At 37.4% G+C, this 22,918-nt stretch overlaps 1 protein-coding gene and 1 non-coding gene across 2 annotated transcripts in view; one reads left to right on the top strand and one right to left on the bottom strand.

Moving 5' to 3' along the window:
• LOC130707163 (peroxisomal multifunctional enzyme type 2) overlaps positions 1-22,918 on the top strand; it is a 50,995-nt gene that overhangs the window by 24,906 nt on the left and 3,171 nt on the right. The window contains exons 13-15 of the mRNA XM_057540382.1: positions 6,083-6,154; positions 10,783-10,886; positions 15,194-15,259. Coding sequence (XP_057396365.1) covers positions 6,083-6,154; positions 10,783-10,886; positions 15,194-15,259 — 242 coding nt within the window. The remainder of the gene's footprint in view (positions 1-6,082; positions 6,155-10,782; positions 10,887-15,193; positions 15,260-22,918) is intronic.
• LOC130707429 (U6 spliceosomal RNA) lies at positions 9,068-9,176 on the bottom strand. The gene has a single exon (XR_009007324.1). It is a non-coding gene; the product is annotated as a U6 spliceosomal RNA (small nuclear RNA).

The raw sequence follows: 22,918 nt of genomic DNA, 5'->3' as shown, positions 1-22,918 counted from the left end.
CTGTGTCAATGTGTTAAACTGGCATAGAGCAACCTAAATAAACAATATTATAAGTTATTTATGTGCATGTCAGCCATTAGAGTAGATTGATGTTAACTAGTACCTATTTTGGTTGCCTTAAACTTTGTCCTATTTGAATAGTCTTATTTAATAAATTATTTCAAAATACTAAACATCTGGTCAACAATTGAAAGGAGCATATTCTGTGTGTGTCCTAAACTTAGTGATTGTGTATAATCAGTTATGATTCCCATGAATATGATTCTTCATTCTTTTCTCAGGTATTTGTGTTGGTACTGATTTTCATAAGGCAAACAATGTTAAAAGATACAGAATGTCTTGTAATTAACTTTTTTCTATTTTCTTTTAGAGTAAGTAAAACCAAGGCTGTCTTAATAATCAGTTTATTTTTCTCAATAATATCTTACTTGTTCAGTAAATCTTCTCGTTATCTTTTCACTTTACTTTGATATGTTTGTTTTATGTTGCTACTCTGATGTCAGAATATTAATTATATACTGACCATGTAAGGTGGTAAAATAAAAAAAAAGTCTTTTTCATTTCACATTATATAATGTAGAGGTCAGCAAATAGCTAGAATTATACTTTAATTTTTTTTGAGATTTTAATTAAAAAAAATTCTTATTGCTTAATGCTGAATAGTTCTGTTTCAGTGTTAGTGTTACTTGTTTCTGGTTGTTTTTGTAGTTCTTCCCTGTTTTTTTTTTTTCTTCTTTTAGTTTTTTCCTTTGTGGTTTCATGCTTTTCTTTTGCTTGTGTTCCTTTCTCTTTTGTTTTTGGGTATCTGTTGTAGATTTTTGATTTGTGGTTACCATGGGGCTCATAGATGTTGATCTATGACTGTGTTTATTTGTTTTAAACCAGGTAGTCCCTTAAGTTCAAACACATTTTAAAAGCTCTACATTTTTTACTCGCTTCCCCCGTACTTTGTGTTTTTTTTTTTTTAATTAATTAATTCTTATGGCTGTGTTGGGTCTTCGTTTCTGTGCAAGGGCTTTCTCTAGTTGTGGCAAGCGGGGGCCACTCTTCATCGCGGTGCGCAGGCCTCTCACTATCGCGGCCTCTCTTGTTGCGGAGCACAGGCTCCAGACGCGCAGGCTCAGTAATTGTGGCTCACGGGCCCAGCTGCTCCGCGGCATGTGGGATCTTCCCAGACCAGGGCTCGAACCCGTGTCCCCTGCATTGGCAGGCAGATTCTCAACCACTGCGCCACCAGGGAAGCCCCCATACTTTGTGTTTTTCATGTCATAGTTTACATCTTCATGTTTATCCCTTTACTGATTATTGTAGTTATACTTGATTTTACAATTTTTTTTGTTTTAGTCGTTGTACTAGCTTATTTAAGTGGTTGAGCCTCAGCCTTCCCTATATATTTGCCTTTACTAATGGGATTTTTTCTTTTCTATAGATACTTAATTCTTGTTACAGCTTTTTCTTTTCCACTTAGAGAAGACCCTTTAACATTTCTTTTAGGGTTGCTTTAGTATTGATGCTTATTCAAGAAGTTCTTTATCTCCCCTTCAATTCTGAAGGATAATCTTGCTGGGCAGAGTATCCTAAGTTGTAGGTTTTTCCCTTTCAGCACTTTAAATATACCATGCCACTCCCTTCTGGCCTGCAAAGTTTCTGCAGAACAATCAGCTGATAGCCTTATGGGCATTCCCTTGTATATGCTCTTTGTTTTTCTTTTGCTGCCTCTAGAATTCTCTCTTTAAGTTTTGCCATTTTAATTATGATATGTCTTGGTGCGGGTCTGTTTGGATTCATCTTGTTTGGGACCCTCTGTGTTTCCTGTACCTGGCTGTTTCCTTCTTCAGACTTGGGAAATTTTCAGCCATAATTTTCATTAAATATATTTTTACCCCCTTCTCCCTTTCTTCTCCTTCTGGGACCCCTATAATGGAAAGTTGGTATGCATGATGTTACCCCAAAGATCCTTTAAAATGTTCTCATCTTTTTTCTTTTTGCTGTTCTGATTGGGTGATTTCCATTTTCTATCTTCCAGATCACTTATGTGTTCTTCTGTATCACCTAGTGTGCTGTTAATTCCTTTTAGTGTGTTTTTCTTTTCAGTTGTTGTATTCTTCAGTTCTGATTGGTTCTTTTTAGAATTTTCTAGCTCCTTGTTAAAACTCTCACTGTATTCAGCTATTCTTTTCCATAATTCAGTTAGCATTCTTATTACTAATGCTTTGAATTCTTTATCTGGTAAATTGTTTGTTTCTATTTCATTAGTTGTTTTTTTCAGGAGTTTTCTCTTGCTCTTTCAGTGGAAACAGATTCCTCTGTCTTTTCATTTTGCTTATCTATTTCTTTATCTATTGAAATTTGGTGAAATAGTTACCTATGGTGGTCTTGAAGGGGTGTTCTTTTGTGGGCATGTCCCTATGCAGTCTGCATGTGCCCAGTGGCATTGATGGGAGAGCTGGATTTGATGTGAGCACAACTTATGTCTTTTCTCAAGGTGTGCTGGCAGCTGTCATCTTGGTAGGGGGTGGAGCTGGAGATGGAGGGGTAGGGCCAAGCCAGATGTTAGGTAGAGCTTCCCCTCTGCTTAGTGGCTGTTACCCCACTATTTGGTGCGGGGGCAGGTCCCAAGTTGCTGGAGCAGAAGCCCTGAGGGTCGGGTCTGAGCTGGCTAAGTTTCCTTTAAGTGTGTGCTTCCTCCCCCTCCCAGCATTGGCACCCTTACTCCAGAGGGGAGCAGTGGTGGAGCAAGAGGGGCGGGTGTAGGTAATCAGTGACGGTCGGAGCATGGTTTTGTTTTGTTTGTTTGTTTGTTTTAACATCTTTATTGGAGTATAATTGCTTTACAATGGTGTGTTAGTTTCTGCTTTATAACAAAGTGAATCAGTTATACATATACATATATTCCCATATCTCTTCCCTCTTGCATCTCCCTCCCTCCCACCCTCCCTATCCCACCCCTCTAGGTGGTCACAAAACACAGAGCTTATCTCCCTGTGCTATGCGGTTACTTCCCACTAGCTATGTATTTTACGTTTGGTAGTGTATATATGTCCATGCCACTCTCTCACTTTGTCACATCTTACCCTTCGCCCTCCCCATATCCTCAAGTCCATTCTTTAGTAGGTCTGTGTCTTTATTCCCCTCTTGCCACTAGGTTCTTCATGACCCTTTTTTTTCCCCCTTAGATTCCATATATATGTGTTAGCATACTGTATTTGTTTTTCTCTTTCTGACTTACTTCACTCTGTATGACAGACTCTAACTCCATCCACCTCACTACAAATAACTCCATTTCGTTTCTTTTTATGGCTGAGTAATATTCCCGGAGCATGGGTTTCGTTTGGCATGGCCACCGTCAGAGATCTGGGGCCCCTGTGCAGCCACCAGTAATTGCTGCCCCCTCGCTGCTCAGTTGCCACGTAGGGTTTGAACCTCCTCAGTGTCTCATGGCTGAGCCTTTTCCTCAATCATGGCAGCCCAGAGTGTGAAGCTGCGACACGAGGCTCATGGTGCTGGTGTGTTCTCTCAGCTCAGGCTGGGGACCAGGGCAGTCGTAGGAAACCAGTCAGCTACCCAAGTGGTTTCAGTCTGCCCTCTCTGCCCTGCCTCGGGGGCACGTAAGTGTTCACCTGCTCCCGGAGTCCAGGCTTCCCACAGCCCTCCTGTTAATCCCACTGGCCCTCCAACCAGCCAAGGGGACTCGTGTTCCCCTTGTTGGACACCAGGGCTGGGGCACCCAATACGTGGCTTGAACTGCTCACTCCCCAGGGAAGGTCTCTTCCTGTGTAATCTCCTTTTTCCTCTGAGTCCCCTCTCAGGGACACAGGTCCTGACCTGATCGCTTTTCTTCCCTTTCTACCCAATTACCGGTGGGTCTTTCTTATAGTCTTGGTTGTACAGGTCTTTCTGTTAGTCTGCACTTAGTTTTCGGTGAGAATTGTTCCACATGTAGATGTATTTTTGATGTGTTTGTTGGTGGGGAGGTGAGTTCCGTGTCCTCCTGCTCCACCATCTCAGTTTGAGTCTTCAGTTTAGTGTCACAGCCTAAGTTTTCACACAGCCCTTTTTTTTAATCTGAGGCAGTGTGCAGTGTGTGGTCAAGTGAAGAAGTTTGGCTTTTATTTTAAAGACAATAGATAACCACTGAAGGACCGAAAGGAGAGAATTATATGATCAAAAGTGGATTTTAGAAAGCATCAACTTTGGCTCATGTTTGTAATGCTTGGATTTTAAGGGAATGAGATAGAGAGAAGGAGATTTTCTAAGAGACTGTTGTAATAATCTAGGTTAGAGACCATGGTTGATTGAATAGGATTGTGAGCATGAGGATGGATATATGTGGAGAAATTATAGAGATATGTAGGGAGTAGGCTTGGTGTTTGATTGGATGTGGAGTTGATCACCTGAGGAGATCATCAGCAATTTGACCATTATTTTTTGATTACTTCCTAACTTCTAGGCTTTCTGCTAGGGTTGTGAATAAATGGAGAATGGAAACAAATCTGGACTCTGCCCTCATGGAGCATATAACCTAGTTGGTGGGGAGGGCAGCTAGTAATCAAAAAGCCACACAAATAAATGTACACTTGCAACTATATGTGATAAACATTACAGATGAAACATACGTGATACCATTAGAACTTAAAATAGAAGGATTTGGCATAATCAGGTTGGTAATCAGGTTGACTTTGGGAAAAAATAACTTCAGACGTAATAGGAGAGCATGTTTTAAAGTTGGTCAGAGTGGACGTGCAGGTACCTAGTTAGAAGTCTGTTGTGGTAGTTCAAATGAAATGATGGTAGCTTAGGCTAAGGTGGTGGTGGAGAGATGGAGAGAAGTGGGAGAAGCAGAGAGAGATTTAGGAGGTGAAAGTGACAGCAATCTAGTTATCCTTAGCGTTTCTTTTACCATCTTTCACACGCAGGCAGGTACCAAGTTCTTTGATTCTCTCCCTTCAATACATTTAGAATCCTATTTCTGTCCCCCTCACTTCGACCACCATCATCTCTCACTTTCTAAGTGTTCTCTCTTCCTCCATTCTTTTTTTAAAGAGATTGGAGTTTATTTATTTATTTATTTTTGGCTGTGTTGGGTCTTCGTTTCTGTGCGAGGGCTTTCTCTAGTTGCGGCAAGCGGGGGCCACCCTTCATTGCGGTGTGCGGGCCTCTCACTATCGCGGCCTCTTGTGGAGCACAGGCTCCAGACGTGCAGGCTCAGTAGTTGTGGCTCACTGGCCTAGTTGCTCCGCGGCATGTGGGATCTTCCCAGACCAGGGCTCGAACCCGTGTCCCCTGCATTAGCAGGCAGATTCTCAACCACTGCGCCACCAGGGAAGCCCTCTGCCTCCATTCTTGCTCCCTTCAGGTCTGCTCATCTTACTGCAGCCAGAATATTATTTCCAAAATGCAAGTGTATTTGTCACTTCCCTGTTAAAAACCCCAGATGGCTGATCATAGACTTCAGGACGAAGTCAGAAACTTTTCATATAATTTAGCTCCTCCCAGTCTCTGCATACTCAAGTCTTGCCACATACTTAGACACTATTTTATGAGACAAGGGTCATGCTGAAGTTTCTGGCTTGGCAGTTGGGTGGATAGTACCATTCATTCGTATAGGGAACAAAAGAGAAAAACAGGTTGGAGAAAAAGATTATGAGTTCACTCCCAAATAATTGTTAATCCATCAAGACATTACCAGTTAAATAATGGAACAGTCCCTAAAAGAACAGAGTAGTTAGAAAGAAACACTGTCTAACTGAAGCCCATAGAGATTTGAGAAGGAATGGGGTAGATGGTGTTGGCTGTATGCTTAACAAGTGTTCATTGAATGATTGAAAATTGTTACTTTTTACAACCTAATTTATCAGAATTATTGATGTTTCAAATTTGGTGACTCAGGTATTCTGATTGCTTTTAATGTTTATGATTCAACATTATATTGAAAATTATTCTAAATCATGATTTTTTAGCTTTGCTGAACTTACAGTGGAAGTTATGTTAATTTCTCTCATGTCTTCATATAACTTATGGTCTTTAAAACAGTCTCCTTATTTATTTATGTATTATTTATTTATTTACTTTCCATTTTTAGGAAAATTAAAATGTGAAGCAATTGTTGCTGACGTCCTGGATAAAGGATCCGGTTTAATAATTCTTATGGATGGTAACTCATTTCTAGTTCTTATAATAATATTGTTAGATTCATAGGCTTTGTATGTAACATAATACTTTATCACAGAAGTTGATTAATAAGTTTCTATTTATCTTCCAATTGTGAGAAAGCAAGATTAGTGTTCTAAAAATTCATAAGCTTTTTTAGAAAATAAGGGAGGAGGGGGTGGAGTAGATTGGGGTAGAGGTCCAGAGAGTGGGACATTTCAGGAGATTTGTAACAACATAACCAAAGCACAGAGGTGAGAAATGTGGCTGGTATAGCAAACGTAGAGGAGAATTATGCTTCCTAGAGTATGTTTTTTGGCAGGAATGAATACATAGACTGCCCTCAGTTGATAATTAGGCTATGTTGTAGATACTCTTTTCTGTGTTAGCTCTTTGGAACTTCAAACGTATTTGACCCCTGAATCATTCTTATAAATGGTAGTTAGGTTCTTAACCTTGCACATTCAAACCTATTGAACTTATAATGGGGTTTAAACACCATAGCCACATTTTTTTTGCAGTGGAAAAAAAGATTATAGTAGTTTAATAAATGTTGAAATACTAGTAACTAAACATAAGCCAAAGATACATTGCTTAGAATTTATTTGTTTTAAAGTTTAAGCACATAAAAAAAAATAAAAAAAAATAAAATAAAATAAAAAAAAAATTTAAAGTTTAAGCACAATAGAAATAGATAAACATTATAAAAAATTTTGGAAATAGCAGTGGAAAGTTTTTGTCTGGTATTTGGAATATAGGCTTTATCATTTTTGTTCTAAATACATAGGAGGTTATACTGAATATGTTGTTTTGGAACTTGCCTTGTTTTTACTTAATAATATATTGAGAACATTTTTAATGCTCTTAAATATTTTTCTACTACATTGTTTTTGTTAACTCATAGTTTACAAAGTAAACTATGTATTTCATCATAGACACATAGAACATGTGTCTGTTCTCTCTCTTTCCCTCTTCCTCCTTACCCCTCTTCTTTCTTTTTTAAGGTTTTGGTATTTTCTTACCATTCCAAATATTGGCTAACATTTGGCTGGAACTCTCCTGGTTTTCTTTAAGTCTTCTCACCATTCTACCAAATGTCTACCACAAAAAAGTTTTGCAGTAACCTTAGCTTTAATTTTTACTATTCTTTCTTGATCTACTCCATTTATTTAGCTATAGCTTGGTAATGGGTAATAATGTATTAGAATTTGTAGATAAAATATAGATGAAATTAGATATCCAATTTTCTGTGTAATAAGGATAAAAGTCTTATTTTAAATGCAAATCACCATGACTTCCCTTATTTTTTGTTATAATTATATTTTTCCTTATTATACAATTCAAAATCATATTCCTAGTTTTATAGTGCTGGTGATTTAGGTGATGCTCAAACTGTCACCAGGAAAGTAGTCAGTAGAAAGAGGGACAGCTGTCTTTCATTCATTACTTGCTTACTTATTCACTAACTTGCTCAGTCACATCGTTTGTTCATTGATTTACTAATTAATTTAATACATATTTATTAGGTGCCTTTTCTGTCCCAATTACTATTCTAATTGCTGGGAATATGATGGTGAGCAAAAAAGCCATGATCCTGCCCTCCTGAAGCATATACCTTCATTCTCACTTATTTCTTCTTTTACATTCCAGGCTCTATTGAGGACTTCAGCAGAATGTTTGAAAATTTGGGAGTGTGGTTATCTGTATTTTATTTTATTTTTTTAATTTTATTGAATTATTGAATTTTAGTGGATTTACAATGTTGTGTTAAATTCTGCTGTACAGCAAAGTGATTTAGTTATACATATATACATTCTTTTTCATATTCTTTTCCATTATGGCTTATCACAGGATATTGAATATAGTTCCCTGTGCAATACAGTAGGACCTTGTTGTTTATCCATCCTATATATAATAGTTTCCATCTGCTAATCCCGAACTCCCAATCCATCCCTCCACCACCTTCCCTTCCCCTAGGCAACCACAAGTCTGTTCTCTATATCTCTGAGTCCGTTTCTGTTTCGTAGATATGTTCATTTGTGTCATATTTTAGATTCCACATATAAGTGATATCATATGGTATTTGTCTGTCTCTTTCTGACTTCTCTTGGTATGATAATCTCTAGGTGCATCCATGTTGCTGCAAATGGCATTATTTCAGTCTTTTTTATGGCTGAGTAATATTCCAGTGTGTGTGTGTTTGTGTATCACATCTTCTTTATCCATTCATCTGTTGATGGACTTTTAGGTTGTTTCCATGTCTTGGGTATTGTAAATAGTGTTGCTATGAACATAGGGGTGCATGCATCTTTTTTTTTTTTTTTTTTTTTTTTTTATTTATTTAACATCTTTATTGGTGTATAATTGCTTTACAATGGTGTGTTAGTTTCTGCTTTATAACAAAGTGAATCAGCTATACATATACATATATCCCCATATCTCCTCCCTCTTGCGTCTCCCTCCCACCCTCCCTATCCCACCCATCTAGGTGGTCACAAAGCACCGAGCTGATCTCCCTGTGCTATGCGGCTGCTTCCCACTAGCTATCTGTTTTACATTTGGTAGTGTATATATGTCCATGCCACTCTCTCACTTCATTCCAGCTTACCCTTCCCCCTTCCCGTGTCCTCAAGTCCATTCTCTATGTCTGTGTCTTTATTCCTGTCCTGCCCTTAGGTTCTTCATAACCACTTTTTTTTTTTTTTTTAGATTCCATATATATGTGTTAGCATACGGTGTTTGTTTTTCTCTTTCTGACTTACTTCACTCTGTATGACAGACTCTAGGTCCATCCACCTCACTACAAATAACTAAGTTTCATTTCTTTTTATGGCTGAGTAATATTCCATTGTATATATGTGCCACATCTTCTTTATCCATTCATCTGTCGATGGACACTTAGGTTGCTCCCATGTCCAAAAATATGGAATGCTTCACAAATTTGCATGTCATTCTTGCACAGGGGCCATACTAATCTTCTCTGTATCATTCCAATTTTTTAGTATATGTGCTACCAAAGCGAGCACTTTGGTTTTTTTTTTTTTTTTTTTTTTTTTTTTCCCACACACACACACTGTATTTTATTTTTACAAGAGATAAGTAGACTGACACCAAGCATTGTACATGGATGACCACAACAAAAGCAACAATGATTGCAATTACCAAACATGAAACACACTCATACTATGTCATAATATTGACATTCAGTCCAGTAATCCTCCACTGTAACAGCTCCTTTACTTTGCAGTGAAAATTGATTTGTATATTCTTTGCCTCTGAGTCCTTGTGGGATTTTTTTTTAAATTCAGACAGAAAGTCACAAAAATTATACTCATCCTCATCAGTTCACTCAGTCCCATGTAATTAATCTTTTTTTTCATCTTGATCTTTTGTTAGCACTTTTATGAGTTCATCAGTTTTTCATTAGAGTTCTGAAAATGCTTATTCATTCAGTTCAGCAGTACAGTCAGTCACCAGAAACCTGTACTTGTCAGAGTCTTTTCCATGAATTTCTTGAAGATGAAAGCCTTTTATAGGAACATATTTGCAAAAGCATCAGAGTACACCCAGAACTCTCTGTAAATGACAAAAGACTTAAAAATGACCACGGTTAAAGATTTGATGAAAGTTCATAATAATGCAGTTGACAAGAAAATTAGTTATTTCTGAGATATACATTTTAAAGTAGTAACTAGGATTATTACTTATAACATTATACCAGAACATATAAGATTTTTAGAAATTTCATGTAATGTCTGAAACATTTATATTAACATATTTCCATACAAATACAAATATAAGATTTTTAGAAATTTCATATAATGTCTGAAACCTTTATATTAACATATTTCCATACATATTTCCATACAAATACAAATATAAGATTTTTAGAAATTTCATGTAATGTCTGAAACATTTATATTAACATATTTCCATACAAATAACCCAATGAAAGTTTAGTATTAGTTGTTTTGTTTGTTGTTTTATACTGCAGGTTCTTATTAGGCATCAATTTTATACACATCAGTGTATACATGTCAATCCCAATCGCCCAATGGCAATTCTATTTTTAGTTTTTTGAGGAACCTCCATACTGTTTTCCATAGTGGCTGCACCAATTTACATTCCTACCAACAGTGTAGGAGGGTTCCCTTTTCTCCACAACCTCTCCGGCATTTGTTATTTGTAGACTTTTTAATGATGGTCATTCTGACCAGTGTGAGGTGGTACCTCGTTGTAGTTTTGATTTGCATTTCTCTAATAATTAGCGATGATGAGCATCTTTTCATGTGTGTTAGTCTGCATTTTATAGTGGAATTGTTTGAAAGGTTTGAGAAGGAGAGAATTGAAATATGAAAGGCAGTTGGGGCACTTTAAGAAGAGGTGAGATGAACTGCTGTTTCATAGTCCAGAAAGGATTTGTCAAGATCCTCTTCTCTCTGCCTTCCAGAGACTGGTAGTGAATGATTAAAATGAGTGCTCTGTATCCCAAACTTGGGTGTCTTTAAATTGCAAAGCCTTTTAGTAATTGGATTTTGTTTCTGAAACTTTTAAAAGGATTGTTGATCACATATTGGGTAACTAGTTATGTCTTTTGGTAATAACCTCTTTTTTTTTTCATTTGCTTTTCAGTCTACTCTTATTCTGGGGAGGAACTTATATGTTATAATCAGTTCTCCATCTTTGTTGTTGGCGCTGGAGGCTTTGGTGGAAAACGGACGTCAGACAAAGCTAAGGTAGGCTATAACTTCATAAGTGAGATACATGTGTCGTTAAGGATCCTTATCTGTATTTTGAACTTACCATATATGTAATTTCATAGAGTAGGATTTCAGTAATCCACACTTCTTTGAATCAGAATGTGTTCCTTGGATTTGAAATGCTGTTTATATTTGTATATTTTAATATATAACATATGTTATATATAGAAAAGTCTGGCTGACGTAAGTGTAATGTAGCTGAGGTAACTATGGGAATATCTTTACTTTCTTATGCAAACTTTGCCTGCATCCAAAACTCTTTAGAAAAACCTAACACATACAAGTGATCCTGGTATAAATGCAAATCATCATTCATTAAATGACTTGAGCATTTCTCTTGTATAAAACAATTCTAGTTACTCTTTAGTTCTCAAATTCTATCCAAAGACATGTTTTTTTTCCTAAAAATATTTTGTAAATTGGATTTTACATCAATTTAACCTAGCTTTTACCTCTGCCCTCAGTTCCCAGAATAGGGCTGCACATGTCTTCCTAGGAGGAGCAGCTCACTCATTTTTCCTATTACCCCCACCCCGGCTCCCTGGCCCCAGCTTGTGTTGCAGAAGCTCAATTCCAGGTAAAAGTGGCTGAGAGTTACGGGGCTGTCTTCCTCCACCCTGCCCCCACTTGTAGGGTGGAGACTGTATTCCACTGTGGCAGGCTGAGAACACTAGGGCCCTGATAACTCTTGCCCAGGCTGCTCATAGCGTGGGGATCCCCTGCTGCTAGAGGCAAGCTGAGAAGACCAGAAGCTCCGACCTCTGCCTAGGACTCTTCTTGTAAAGTGAGGATGTCACTTGGAGAGAAGTGGGCCACTATCCTTGCCCTCATGTCCGTGGCAGTGGTGCAGAGGTTTTGCCTGGGGGGCAAGGCAGGCTGTAATGATAGAGAGCTCTGAAGCCCTTCCCATGGAAACTGACTCATTTTGGTACCAAGTATTTGGAAGCTCAAAAGTAAGGATGGTTTCAAAAACAAGGTTACTTTAGTGATAATCAAGAGGAGGCTGGTAGCTCCATGAAAGCAGTAAACTAAACTAGTCCAACTAGAAGTTTGCCAGAGAGAACCATGGAAAGAGACAGCTAAGAAGAGTTGTCATGGGATCATAACAAACCTCAAAGACTGGCCTCAAAGACTACACCTCCAAAAAGGCCTGACTTTAATTGGATCAGACTGTGGAACAATTTATGCCCCAGGGCACTGTTGAAAATAATAGAGCAGTCAGTCATCTGGCAATTTGTGAAGCCGAACAGCTGGACAGACAGTTTAACAGAGAGATCAGGGAGAGATGGTCACAGAGCGCCCTGCTAGAACCACTGTCATCCCAGGCTGACTGTGCTCGCCCAAGGCTGTACCCTCTGAGGAGCAACATCAGAGTCTGCACACTGTGGGGGAAATACACTTAACTAAAATCGTCTAGCCAAGTCACTAAACAAATGAACAAGTTAACAATAACAACAAGCCCTGGAAGGGGAAAGGGGTCTCAGTATCCAGAGTTGCTGCAATATATTATCTAAAGTATCCAGTTATCAACAAAAAATTACAAGATCTGAAAGAAATAAAAGAGTATGACCCATAGATAGGAAAAAAACAAAACAAAACAGAACAGGCAACAGAGATTGCTTTGGAGATGACTTAATAGGAAAAGACTTCAAAGCATTTATTGTAAATATAGTCAAAGAAGTAAAGGAAACCATGCTTAAAGAAGTAAAGTATGTAAAGAAGTAAAGTATGAGGACAATGTCTCATCAAATAGAGAAAAATTGGGGAATTCCCTGGTGGTCCAGTGGTTAGCATTCCGCACTTCCACTGCAGGGAGCATGGGTTCAGTCCCTGGTCGGGGAACTAAGATCCTGCAAGCTGCGTGGTGTGGCTCAAAAAAAAAAAAAAAAGAGAGAAAGAAATCAATAAATAGAAATTATATAAAAAAAGAACCAAATAGAAGTAGTTCTGGAACTGAAAGTACAATAACTGAAATGAAGAATTTACTAGAGGGTCTCAACAGTAGATTTGAAGTGGCAGAATTAAAATCAAAAAGCTTGAAGATCGATCAATCTATCTATGTCTGAAGAACAGAAAGAAAAAAGGTGAAGAAGAAGAATGAAGAGGCTCAGAGAAATGTGAAATACCATTAAGTACACCAGCTTTTACGTAATGGGCATACCAGAAAGAGAGGAGAGAGAAAGAAGCAGAAAAAATAATTGAAGAAACAATGGCATTGATGAAAAACGTTGATCTACACATCCAAGAAGCTCAACTGCTCCAATTAGGATATAAATGCAAAGAGGAAGATCTAGACAGACGTTTCTCCAAAGAAGACATACAGATGGCCAAAAAGCACATGAAAACATGCTCAACATCACTAATTATTAGAGAAATGCAAATCAAAACTACAATGAGATATCACCTCACACTGGTCAGAATGGCCATCATCACAAAATCTACAAACAGTAAATGCTGGAGAGGGTGTGGAGAAAAGGGAACCCTTTTGCACTGTTGGTGGGAATGTAAATTGATACAGCCACTACGGAGAACAGTATGGAGGTTCCTTAAGAAATGAAAAATAGAGTTAGCATATGATCCAGCAATCCCACTACTGGGCATACATCTGGAGAAAACCACGCACCCCAATGTTCATAGCAGCACTGTTCACAATAGCAAGGACATGGAGGCAACCTAAATGTCCATCAGCAGAGGAATGGGGGCTTCCCTGGTGGTGCAGTGGTTAAGAATCTGCCTGCCAATTCAGGGGACATAGGTTCAAGTCCCAGTCCTGGAAGATCCCACATGCCGTGGAGCAGCTAAGCCCGTGCGGCACAACTACTGAGTCTGTGCTGTAGCACCCACGAGCCGCAACTACTGAGCCCGCGTGCTACAACTACTGAAGCCTGTGCGCCTAGAGCCTGTGCTCCGCAAGAAGAAAAGACACCGCAATGAGAAGCCTGCGCACTGCAATGAAGAGAGCCCCCGCTCACTGCAACTAGAGAAAGCTTGCACACAGCAACAAAGATCCAACACAGCCAAAGTAAATAAATAAATTTATTAATAAATAAAAAGATTTATGCACTTAAAAAAAAAAAGAAGAATGGATAAAGAAGAAGTGGTACATATATACAATGGAATATTACTCAGCCATAAAGAAGAATGAAATAATGCCATTTGCAGGAACATGGATGGACCTAGAGACTGCCATACTGAGTGAAGTAAGTCAGATAAAGACAAATATCATATGATATCACTTATATGCAGAATCTGAAAAAAAAACATACAAATGAACTTCTTTACAAAACAGAAATAGAGTCACGGATGTAGAAAACAAACTTATAGTTACCAGGGGGAAAATGGTGGGGGAGTGATAATTTGGGAGATTGGGATTGACATATACATACTACTATATATAAAATAGATAACTAATAAGGACTTAACTGTATAGCACAGGGAACTCTACTCAATATTCTGTAAGGACCTATATGGGAAAAGAATCTAAAAAAGAGTGGAGATATAGATATAGATATAGATATGTATAACTGATTCACTTTGCTGTACACCTGAAATTAACACAACATGGTAAATCAACTATACTCCAATAAAAATTAAAAAGAAAATAAATGCAAAGAGATCCACACCCTTTGTAAAGTGCATTTAAAGATTAAATCAATATAGATGGGAATTGTTGGTCTAATTCTTACAGTTATTGTCATCTTTTGCATTGGGAAAAGAGTCTTTACCTTTTTCTCCTTTGTGGCCTAAAGAATGAATCTGGTTATATAATTCCTTTCGTTAAACAAGGTCATTTCAGGGAAATCATAATGTAGATGAAGCTAGCAGTTATGAAATTTTAAATGTCATTATGTGCTGAAAATAAAATATTAAAATAAACTTTTTATCCAGCTTGCAGATTTTGTTACAGTCAGCCCTCCATATCTGTGGGTTCTGTATCCACAGGTTTGGAATCTGCAGATTGAACCAACCGTGGATCAAAAATATTCAGAAAAAAAAAATTCCAGAAAGTTCCCAAACTATTTACACAGCATTTCCATTGTATTAGGTATTATAAGTATATGGGAGGATGTGCATAGATTATATGCAAATACTACACCATTTTATATAAGGGATTTGAGCATCTGCAGATCATGGTATCCATGAAGGGGTCCTGGAACCAATCACCCTTGGAAACTGAGGGATGACTGTATATTGAAACATGGTTGTTTATCAAATATCAGTTTGGGTAAAGAGAATAACAATTATTTTGTTATAATTTAACGTGTAATGTTTTTTGATCTCAGGTAGCTGTAGCCATACCTAATAGACCTCCTGATGCTGTACTTACAGATACCACCTCACTTAATCAGGTAAGAATGTATTTTTGAAAAGTGATAAAGCCACCTGACTCCTGACACTTTTTGATTTATAACTCTGATACCCTGTAATTTTGTTGAGTCCAAAAGTAGTGGCTGTGTTCTTCTACATAATAAAAATAACGGCATATTTCTGTAGTTGAAATTCGTTCTTTCTGAATTTTTACTTAGCAGTTTTTTTCCCCACCAGGTGTCAAAAGAAAATGTAAAATGGCTTTTCATTAGTCAATTGAAAAAGCATCATGCTTTGTTGGCAATGGACTGCTTGCCTTAAGGAGACTGCCTAGCTTAGTAGTGAAGAATTTCATTAAAGCCTTAGAGAGCAGGATAAAATAAAAGGCAAATTTCAGTTATCCTTTCTTCTATTGGAAAAGAAAACTGAGCTACATTGCTTCGAGAGAGATTATTTTATGCTAACTTTAGTGGACAGGTACAATAAAGCATCTGAGAAAGGAGTAGATGATTTAATCTCATTTGTTTGGCATAAATAATATGTTTTCTGATGGAGGAGTTAAAATGCCCTGTCAGTTAACAAATTCTGTAAGCATGCAAAGATTTATCTAAGAAGCAAAAGGTGACCATAAAGTTGAGAAAAGCAACTTTGTTTTTGAGAGACCTGACGATTCTTCCCTAAGATGGCCAGAATACTAACCATGCAAATATAGAGCAGAATATGTAAAGCTCTGAAGTTATGCTGTGAATGAGCAGGTGATGACAGCACATTATTTGTAAAATTCACTTATTTTTTGATATTAATTTTGATATACTTGATATGAGAACTTCTGCAGGATTTATGTATGCTGGCAAATAGGAATATAATTTCATGAGCCAGAAAGAATTAAGTTTGGAACATATTAATTGTATTTTTTTATACACTATATAATTGGGTGATAGAACAATACTTTCTACCTCAGATTAGTTTTTGCCTTTAATTGTTCTTCTCATCCCTATTTCTTATCAGTTTCTTAAGAGAGCACTCATATTTATGTTTAATTAAAGCTTCATAGTGAAATTAATTTTATTAGCACACTAAAGAACAGAAGACTTCATGGTTTCATGGTTCAGAAAACCCAGAAATGCTCCATTATTATTCTTGTGTTACTGAAATAATAAAATGTATCTGCTGTAGATAAGAAAAGCTGAATAGTTTCCATGGCTTGAATTTCTTTATACAGTAAGCAGAAAGATTTTCTTGTTTTCTTTTTTCAGATGAATAGAACTTTTTGTTAGCTTTTAGCAGACTTGAGTATTTTGCTGTGTGACAAAGGACAGTTTATAAGTTAACAAATCTTTTTTGTATAAATAATGGGCACCCATCATTTGACAGAGGTTCCTGACCATTTGTATCATATGGTCACTCGAGAATATGATAAAAACTACCGACTGTTTCTTCAAAAACATTTTGCATAAAACTTTGCATAAATTTCAGGGGATTTGTGGGCTGTTTTAAATTGGATCTGTGCTATAGGAGATACAAATCAAGTAGAAGAAGTGTGATCTATTGTCAGGGAACTGAAAGGACACTTAGATATAAGGCGTAGATGTCTTCATTTCTAGGGCACCTATTCTAAGCAACGAATGATTAAATACAAGGCTTTGAATTATAGAGTAAGCGCTGTAGACATTCTGAGATGGGCTACTCATTAGAGAATGACATACAGAAGAGTTTGGTAGGAAAGATGGGGCTTCTGAACTAAAATGGTGTATAGATCTTCTCTCTTGCCAGGGATATAAGGCTTGCAGTATGGCCTGGAAGGGGATAAGAACTTAGTAATGATAGCAGAAAAGAGCATGATGTAGGTACAGGGAGTAAGAATTAGAGCATTCACACCGGAGAGTGGTGGGAGATGATTGTGGACGAACAGACCTTTAAGGAGAAGTGGAAATGGAACAGATTATGTTGTTATAGCATAAACTTTGTGCCAGGTATTTAAATTAAATAAGTAACTTTTCAATCAGTAGGGAAACTGGCAACCATAGCTCTACCAATATCACTTCTGGAATATTTTGTTTTTCATGTCTTTAGGAGAATTTCTTCATCTTCAAACTGGTATGATATTACAGGTATACTTCATGGTTTTTCATAATTAATAAAGAGAAAATTCTTCCCCAATAATCTAGAAAGACCAAAGTATAAATAGGTAACAGGTGTCAGGCTTTGTATTTGAGGAGAATGAAAACAAGTATCTTTAGTTTCCCTAGATACATATCTCATACTACTTATTCTAACAATTAGGATCTTAGCTACCATCATTCTTAAATAAAGTTAATCTTTGGAATATTGGTTATACTATCCATTAAAATATAATTCTTTATTATATTACCATGTGTATTTTAAGTACTTTTAAAATTTTGTTTTTAAACAATGATTTATTATTTTGCATGACTGTGGGTCGCCTGGGTGGTCCTTGTGCTACAAAGGGTGTTGGCTGTCACTCATGTGGCTGTTCTCAGACGGCGGCTGGGTGGGGCAGGAAAGTCCCGGATGGCTCTTTCACAAGTGCAGGGTCTTAGTGCTCCCTGTTGGCTGGCGTGCCTCTAATCTCCACCCGGCTTCTTCTCCGGGTGGTGTCTCATCTTCCAGGGCCTTTCTCTGTGGCCCTCAAGGGGATTTCTATTTCAATTTCTGGAGCTGTTTCCTGTGTAGCTTCCTCCTTTTCAGTACGTCTGCATTCCAGCTGCCCATTCTCCCAGAACTCTGATCTTTATCTCTTTAACTCTTTGAGACTGTTTTGCTATGTTTCGGTTTCCCTTTTTGCACTGCAGTCTAGAAAGTGCTGTCAGGCAGAGCGCTGTGGCCATTGTAGAGTCCATCTTGTTTGTTTCTTTTCTATCAAGAATCATAATCCTGTCCTGCCTACTGTCCAATGTCTAAGAACAGTATCTCCCTCGCCCACTTAAAAATATTTTTTTTTCCTAATTGTTTACAGTGGAAGAGTAAGTTCATTCCACTTATTCCATCTAGGCTGAAAGTGGAAGTCCTATACCTTTTTATATGCCCATAGTGCCCAATTTTCTCATTTATTACTATTTGTTTTCTCAGTTTTTATTGCTGTGCTTTGTTTCCTACTTGTTTCTAACAATTAAAGAGCCTATTTTATTTTCTTGTTTCTCTTTCCCTTACAGTTCCCATTTTGGGGAATGCATTAATTTTACTTTTTCAGAACAATTTAACATTTATATATTATTCTTCCCTCTTCCCCACCTTTGTTTTAGTCTTAGATTTGCAATCGAATATATATCAATCCTTTTGCCAAAGGTTCTCCCATATCTCCTGGTTGGATAAAGCTCCTCCTGTGGTAGGTTCCCCAAGAAGGCCTCGTGTATAGTATTCCTTTGGTTCCTATGTATTTATTTATTTATTAAATAAATTTATTTATTTATTTTTGGCTGCGCTGGGTTGTCGTCGCTGCGCGCAGGCTTTCTCTAGTTGTAGCAATCGGGGGCTACTCTTCGTTGTGGTGCGCGGGCTTCTCGTTGTGGTGGTTTCTCTTTGTTTCGGAGCACGGGCTCTAGGCGTGCGGGCTTCAGTAGTTGTGGCATATGGGCTCAGTAGTTGTGGCTCATGGGCTCTAGAGCACAGGCTCAGTAGTTGTGGCACATGGGCTTAGTTGCTCTGTGGCATGTGGGATCTTCCTGGACCAGGGCTTGAACCCATGTCCCCTTGCACTGGCAGGCGGATTCTTAACCACTGCGCCACCAGGGAAGTCCGGTTCCTATGTATTTAAAACTATTTTTCTATACCCTGGATACTCAAAGGACAGCTTGGCTGGATATGAAAACTTGAGTTTCTTAAAATGGTGTTCCATTGTTGCCTGGCTTTCTATATTGCTGTTTAGAAGTCTGATGCCAGTCATTATCTTCCTTTAAGTTACTTGATCTTTATCCTCAAGGGCTTTAGGATTTTTTTTTCCTTCATCTTTAAAAATCTAATAGTTTTACTAGGATAAGTCTCAGTGTTGCTCATTCCAGGTCAGTTTTCCCATGTACCTGGTGGGCCTTTTTAATATGTGTGTTCAGATCTTTTATTTTCAAAAAGTTTTCTAGGGTTATAATTTTAAATATTAGTTCTTATTCATTGTTTTATTTTTATTTCTTCAGGTACTCTTTATGTACATTGGATCTTTTTCTATCTTTCTTCCAACCATTTTCTGTCCTTTTTTAGTTCTTTATTAATCTCATTTCCATTCTCTTGGTTTTTTTCTTCTTTTTCTTCTATGCCCCTTATTAAAATTTTGTTTGAATATGTTCTCCTTTGGGAACATTATAATTTAGTCTTCAATTTCTGGTATGACTTTGATTTTTCTTTTATTTCTTTCCCAAGTTTAATCATCTCTTACTTCATTTCTTCATGTTTGTTGTCCATTTATATTTTTGGTTTTTGAATTTCAGATTCAAGATGTTTATTTCCTATCCCCAAATGCTTGAGTATTGTGTTATCGTTTTCTTCTGTTTGCTAGTTGTTTTGTTTGGGAAAATTTTATTTATTATAATGTTTTGGTTCTTATTTTCTTTTTTAGTCTTATTGTAGCTTTGTACAGGTGAAGATTACTTACCTATATGCATTTTGTAGGTAAAGTTAGTAGTTTGGGACAGTTTACAAGGTTCTTTCTTAAAGAAATTCAAGATTGTCATCTGTCAATATAGCAAAGTGCCTTTTCTTTAATGGATGGCTTTTTGGAGTAAGGCATAGTGGGGAAGTGTTTTATTAAATTTTTTTTTAGTTCTCTTTATCCTGCAGGATCATAAATTTCCCCTCTTGCTTCTCTTTCTTCACCATTCGTCTTCGAAGGAGACATCTTTGTTTTATCCTCTTCTTCCTCAGAAGTATTGCCTTTCTAGGACTGCCGTTTGGAGGCCCGCGCACTTTTAATTCTTTTCTCAGTAGTCAGTATTCTAATCTTCCAGGATTCTTCTCAGTATTTTTGTCCTCGAGGTAGACTGTCTGTGTCTCGAAGTGATTTTTCGTTGTTTCCTTTTTTCTCTTCCATGAGCTTCTGCTATACTCCCCCTCCCCACCCCTACCACTCTCTCTAGCAGTTTTGAGAGGGTGCTCAGAAGACAGTGCTGCTGGATATAGGTGTTTTTTTTTCTACTTATAGGAATTTGAAGTATGTGGTTTTTCTCTTCTAATTACACTGTAGGCCTGGGATCTGTGTAGTTTTACTTGTTTTTCTTGTCGATCTGTTTGCTTTTTTAGGGGACGTGAGGATTTGGGAAGAACTAATTCCTGACCTTTTTTATTTAGCATTTGGTTTAACTTAATGTACACTTTAAAAAAAAATTATTTATTTATTTGGCTGCATTGGGTCTTAGTTGTGGCACACAGGGTCTTCGTTGCGGCATGCGGACTCTTTCACTGAGGCACGTGGGCCCTCTAGTTCTGGTGCGCAGGCTCCAGGGTGTGTGGGATCATTAGTTACGGCACGTGGGCTCTCTAGTTGTGGTGCGCGGGCTCTAGAGGGTGTGCGCTCAGTAGTTGTGGCGCAAGGGCCTAGTTGCCCCTTGGCATGTGGGGTATTAGTTCCCTGACCAGGGATCAAACCCATGTCCCCTGCACTGGAAGGCGGATTCTTAACCACTGGATGACTAGGGAAGTCCCTAATGGTACACTTTAAATAAATAAAACTAGGAACTAATTTACTCATATATGGAAGATCCTCCCACTTACATTTAATACTCAAGTAAGACAATATAGAGCTATTTTTCTTAGTTTGTATGTGTGAATTTTAGTGATTTTTACATCTAGGCAGAAATGAAACACCAAAACACGAAGCTTTTTGCTTTTCTTCTGAAATACGAAAGTCCTTCAAGATATTCAGAAAATAAACCTTGATAGTGTTCTTTATTGTTTGGAGAATGGTCATTTTGCATTATGATTGAATTTAGTCAAACATCCAGTCAGTTGACTTTAGTCATTTCTCATCATAGATCTTTTATGTCTTTGCTAATTCTGCCTTCTGTTGGAAGCAATGCTGTCATTGAAATAATATGAAAATTTTCATATTCCTTTAATATGATTTCTCTAGAAAAGTTGTTTCTTTTCATTTATAGGAATGATATCTGTGGGGTAAGAACACTGACACTAATCTTAAAAACTTGATTGTCTTATACTGTTGCTGAAATCTTTTAAATCATCATAATAGTTCACATTTATTGAGGTATGAATATTTATCAAGGATAATGCTCTGTAAGAGTTTGATTAGCCTCTCAGTTTTTTAAATGAGAAGGTTGAGGCTTAGGGTGATAAAGAAAATTGCCCACTAATGGCAGAGCTGGATTTGAACCTAGGTCTGTCTGGTGCCAAAGCCCATGATCTATTATGTGTTTGACACCTTCCGCTTTGGGCCCTGAAATTCGTCATTCTTTTACCATTTGTATGCAACATGATGATGTATATTTGCCTAGTGTTTTATTTTTTTTAAAGTGCTTTCTAAAATTTATCATTTAATCCTCTACCATCTTATACAGAATCTTAAGTCACATCTTTTTGATAATTGTTGATTTTATTTAATTATTTTTAGAAGTCATATAAAGGGAAAAAATACTGAGTCATTAAAAAAGTGAATAATTTAGAAAACTATCATATAGAGTGATGGGAAAGAGAAAGAGCTTATTAAAATTGTACAAAACATATTAAAAAGTAAACAACATTTTCCTATGAGTTATAGGAGATGTTATTTAATATAAATAAAATTTGTTAAAAAAAATAATCAATAATTAAAAACAACAAAAACTCATTAAGAAAGTCAGGTATGCTGACATGGCTAGTCTCTACACATTTTAATAGTCTTGGAAAGCTTAACCTAGCAATTGATAAGAAAGAGATGTCTAGAGGCAGACCCAAAGTTAATACACAGATACATTAAATACTTACTGTTAGCTCTTTTGTGAATTTCTTCCCTTCAGTACTGAAAAGTACTCTCTCAATTGACCAATGCACAATTTAAATGCTGGGAAGTATGGTGACTTTTTTCCTATTGTTATCTCTATCTTTCTGCTAATTCTGCCTTATCTAAGTACAGAAGTGATGTGAGGATCTGGAGTAAGCAGGAATATAATCTTAATGGCAAGTTATTAGTCTTTTTTTTGCAGGATGAGCTGATCTCAGGATTTAGTGTACCCAGTAGAATGAAAGTTTGTGAGAAGTGTGTGATGTTTATATATCTAGTATTGGGTTACAGGCTTCAATTTAAAACACCCCATTAAGAAAGTTGGCATAAATTTTGCTTGGTTAGAAGAGGCTATAAACATTTACACCTTATCTTCATTGTGTTTTTTAAAAAAAAAGTTTATTTTATTTTTAAATAATTAATTAATTAATTAATTAATTTTTGGCTGCATTGGGTCTTTGTTGCTGTGCGCGGGCTTTCTCTAGTTGCGGCGAGCGGGGGCTACTGTTCGTTGTGGTGCACAGACTTCTCATTGTGGTGGCTTCCCTTTGTTGAGGAGCGTGGGCTCTAGGGCATGTGGCCTTCAGTAGTTGGGGTGCTTGGGCTTCAGTAGTTGTGGCTCGCGGGCTCTAGAGTTCAAGCTCAGTAGTTGTGGCGCACGGGCTTAGTTGCTCCACGGCATGTGAGATCTTCCCGGACCAAGGATCAAACCCGTGTCCCCTGCATTGGCAGGCGGATTCTTAACCAGTGCGCCACTAGG

The sequence above is a fragment of the Balaenoptera acutorostrata genome, chromosome 2 (genome assembly GCF_949987535.1).
Source record: "Balaenoptera acutorostrata chromosome 2, mBalAcu1.1, whole genome shotgun sequence".
Classification (NCBI taxonomy): Eukaryota; Metazoa; Chordata; class Mammalia; order Artiodactyla; family Balaenopteridae; genus Balaenoptera; species Balaenoptera acutorostrata.
Note: the sequence above shows the minus strand (reverse complement) of the source record. Positions and strands in the feature narration are given on the sequence as shown.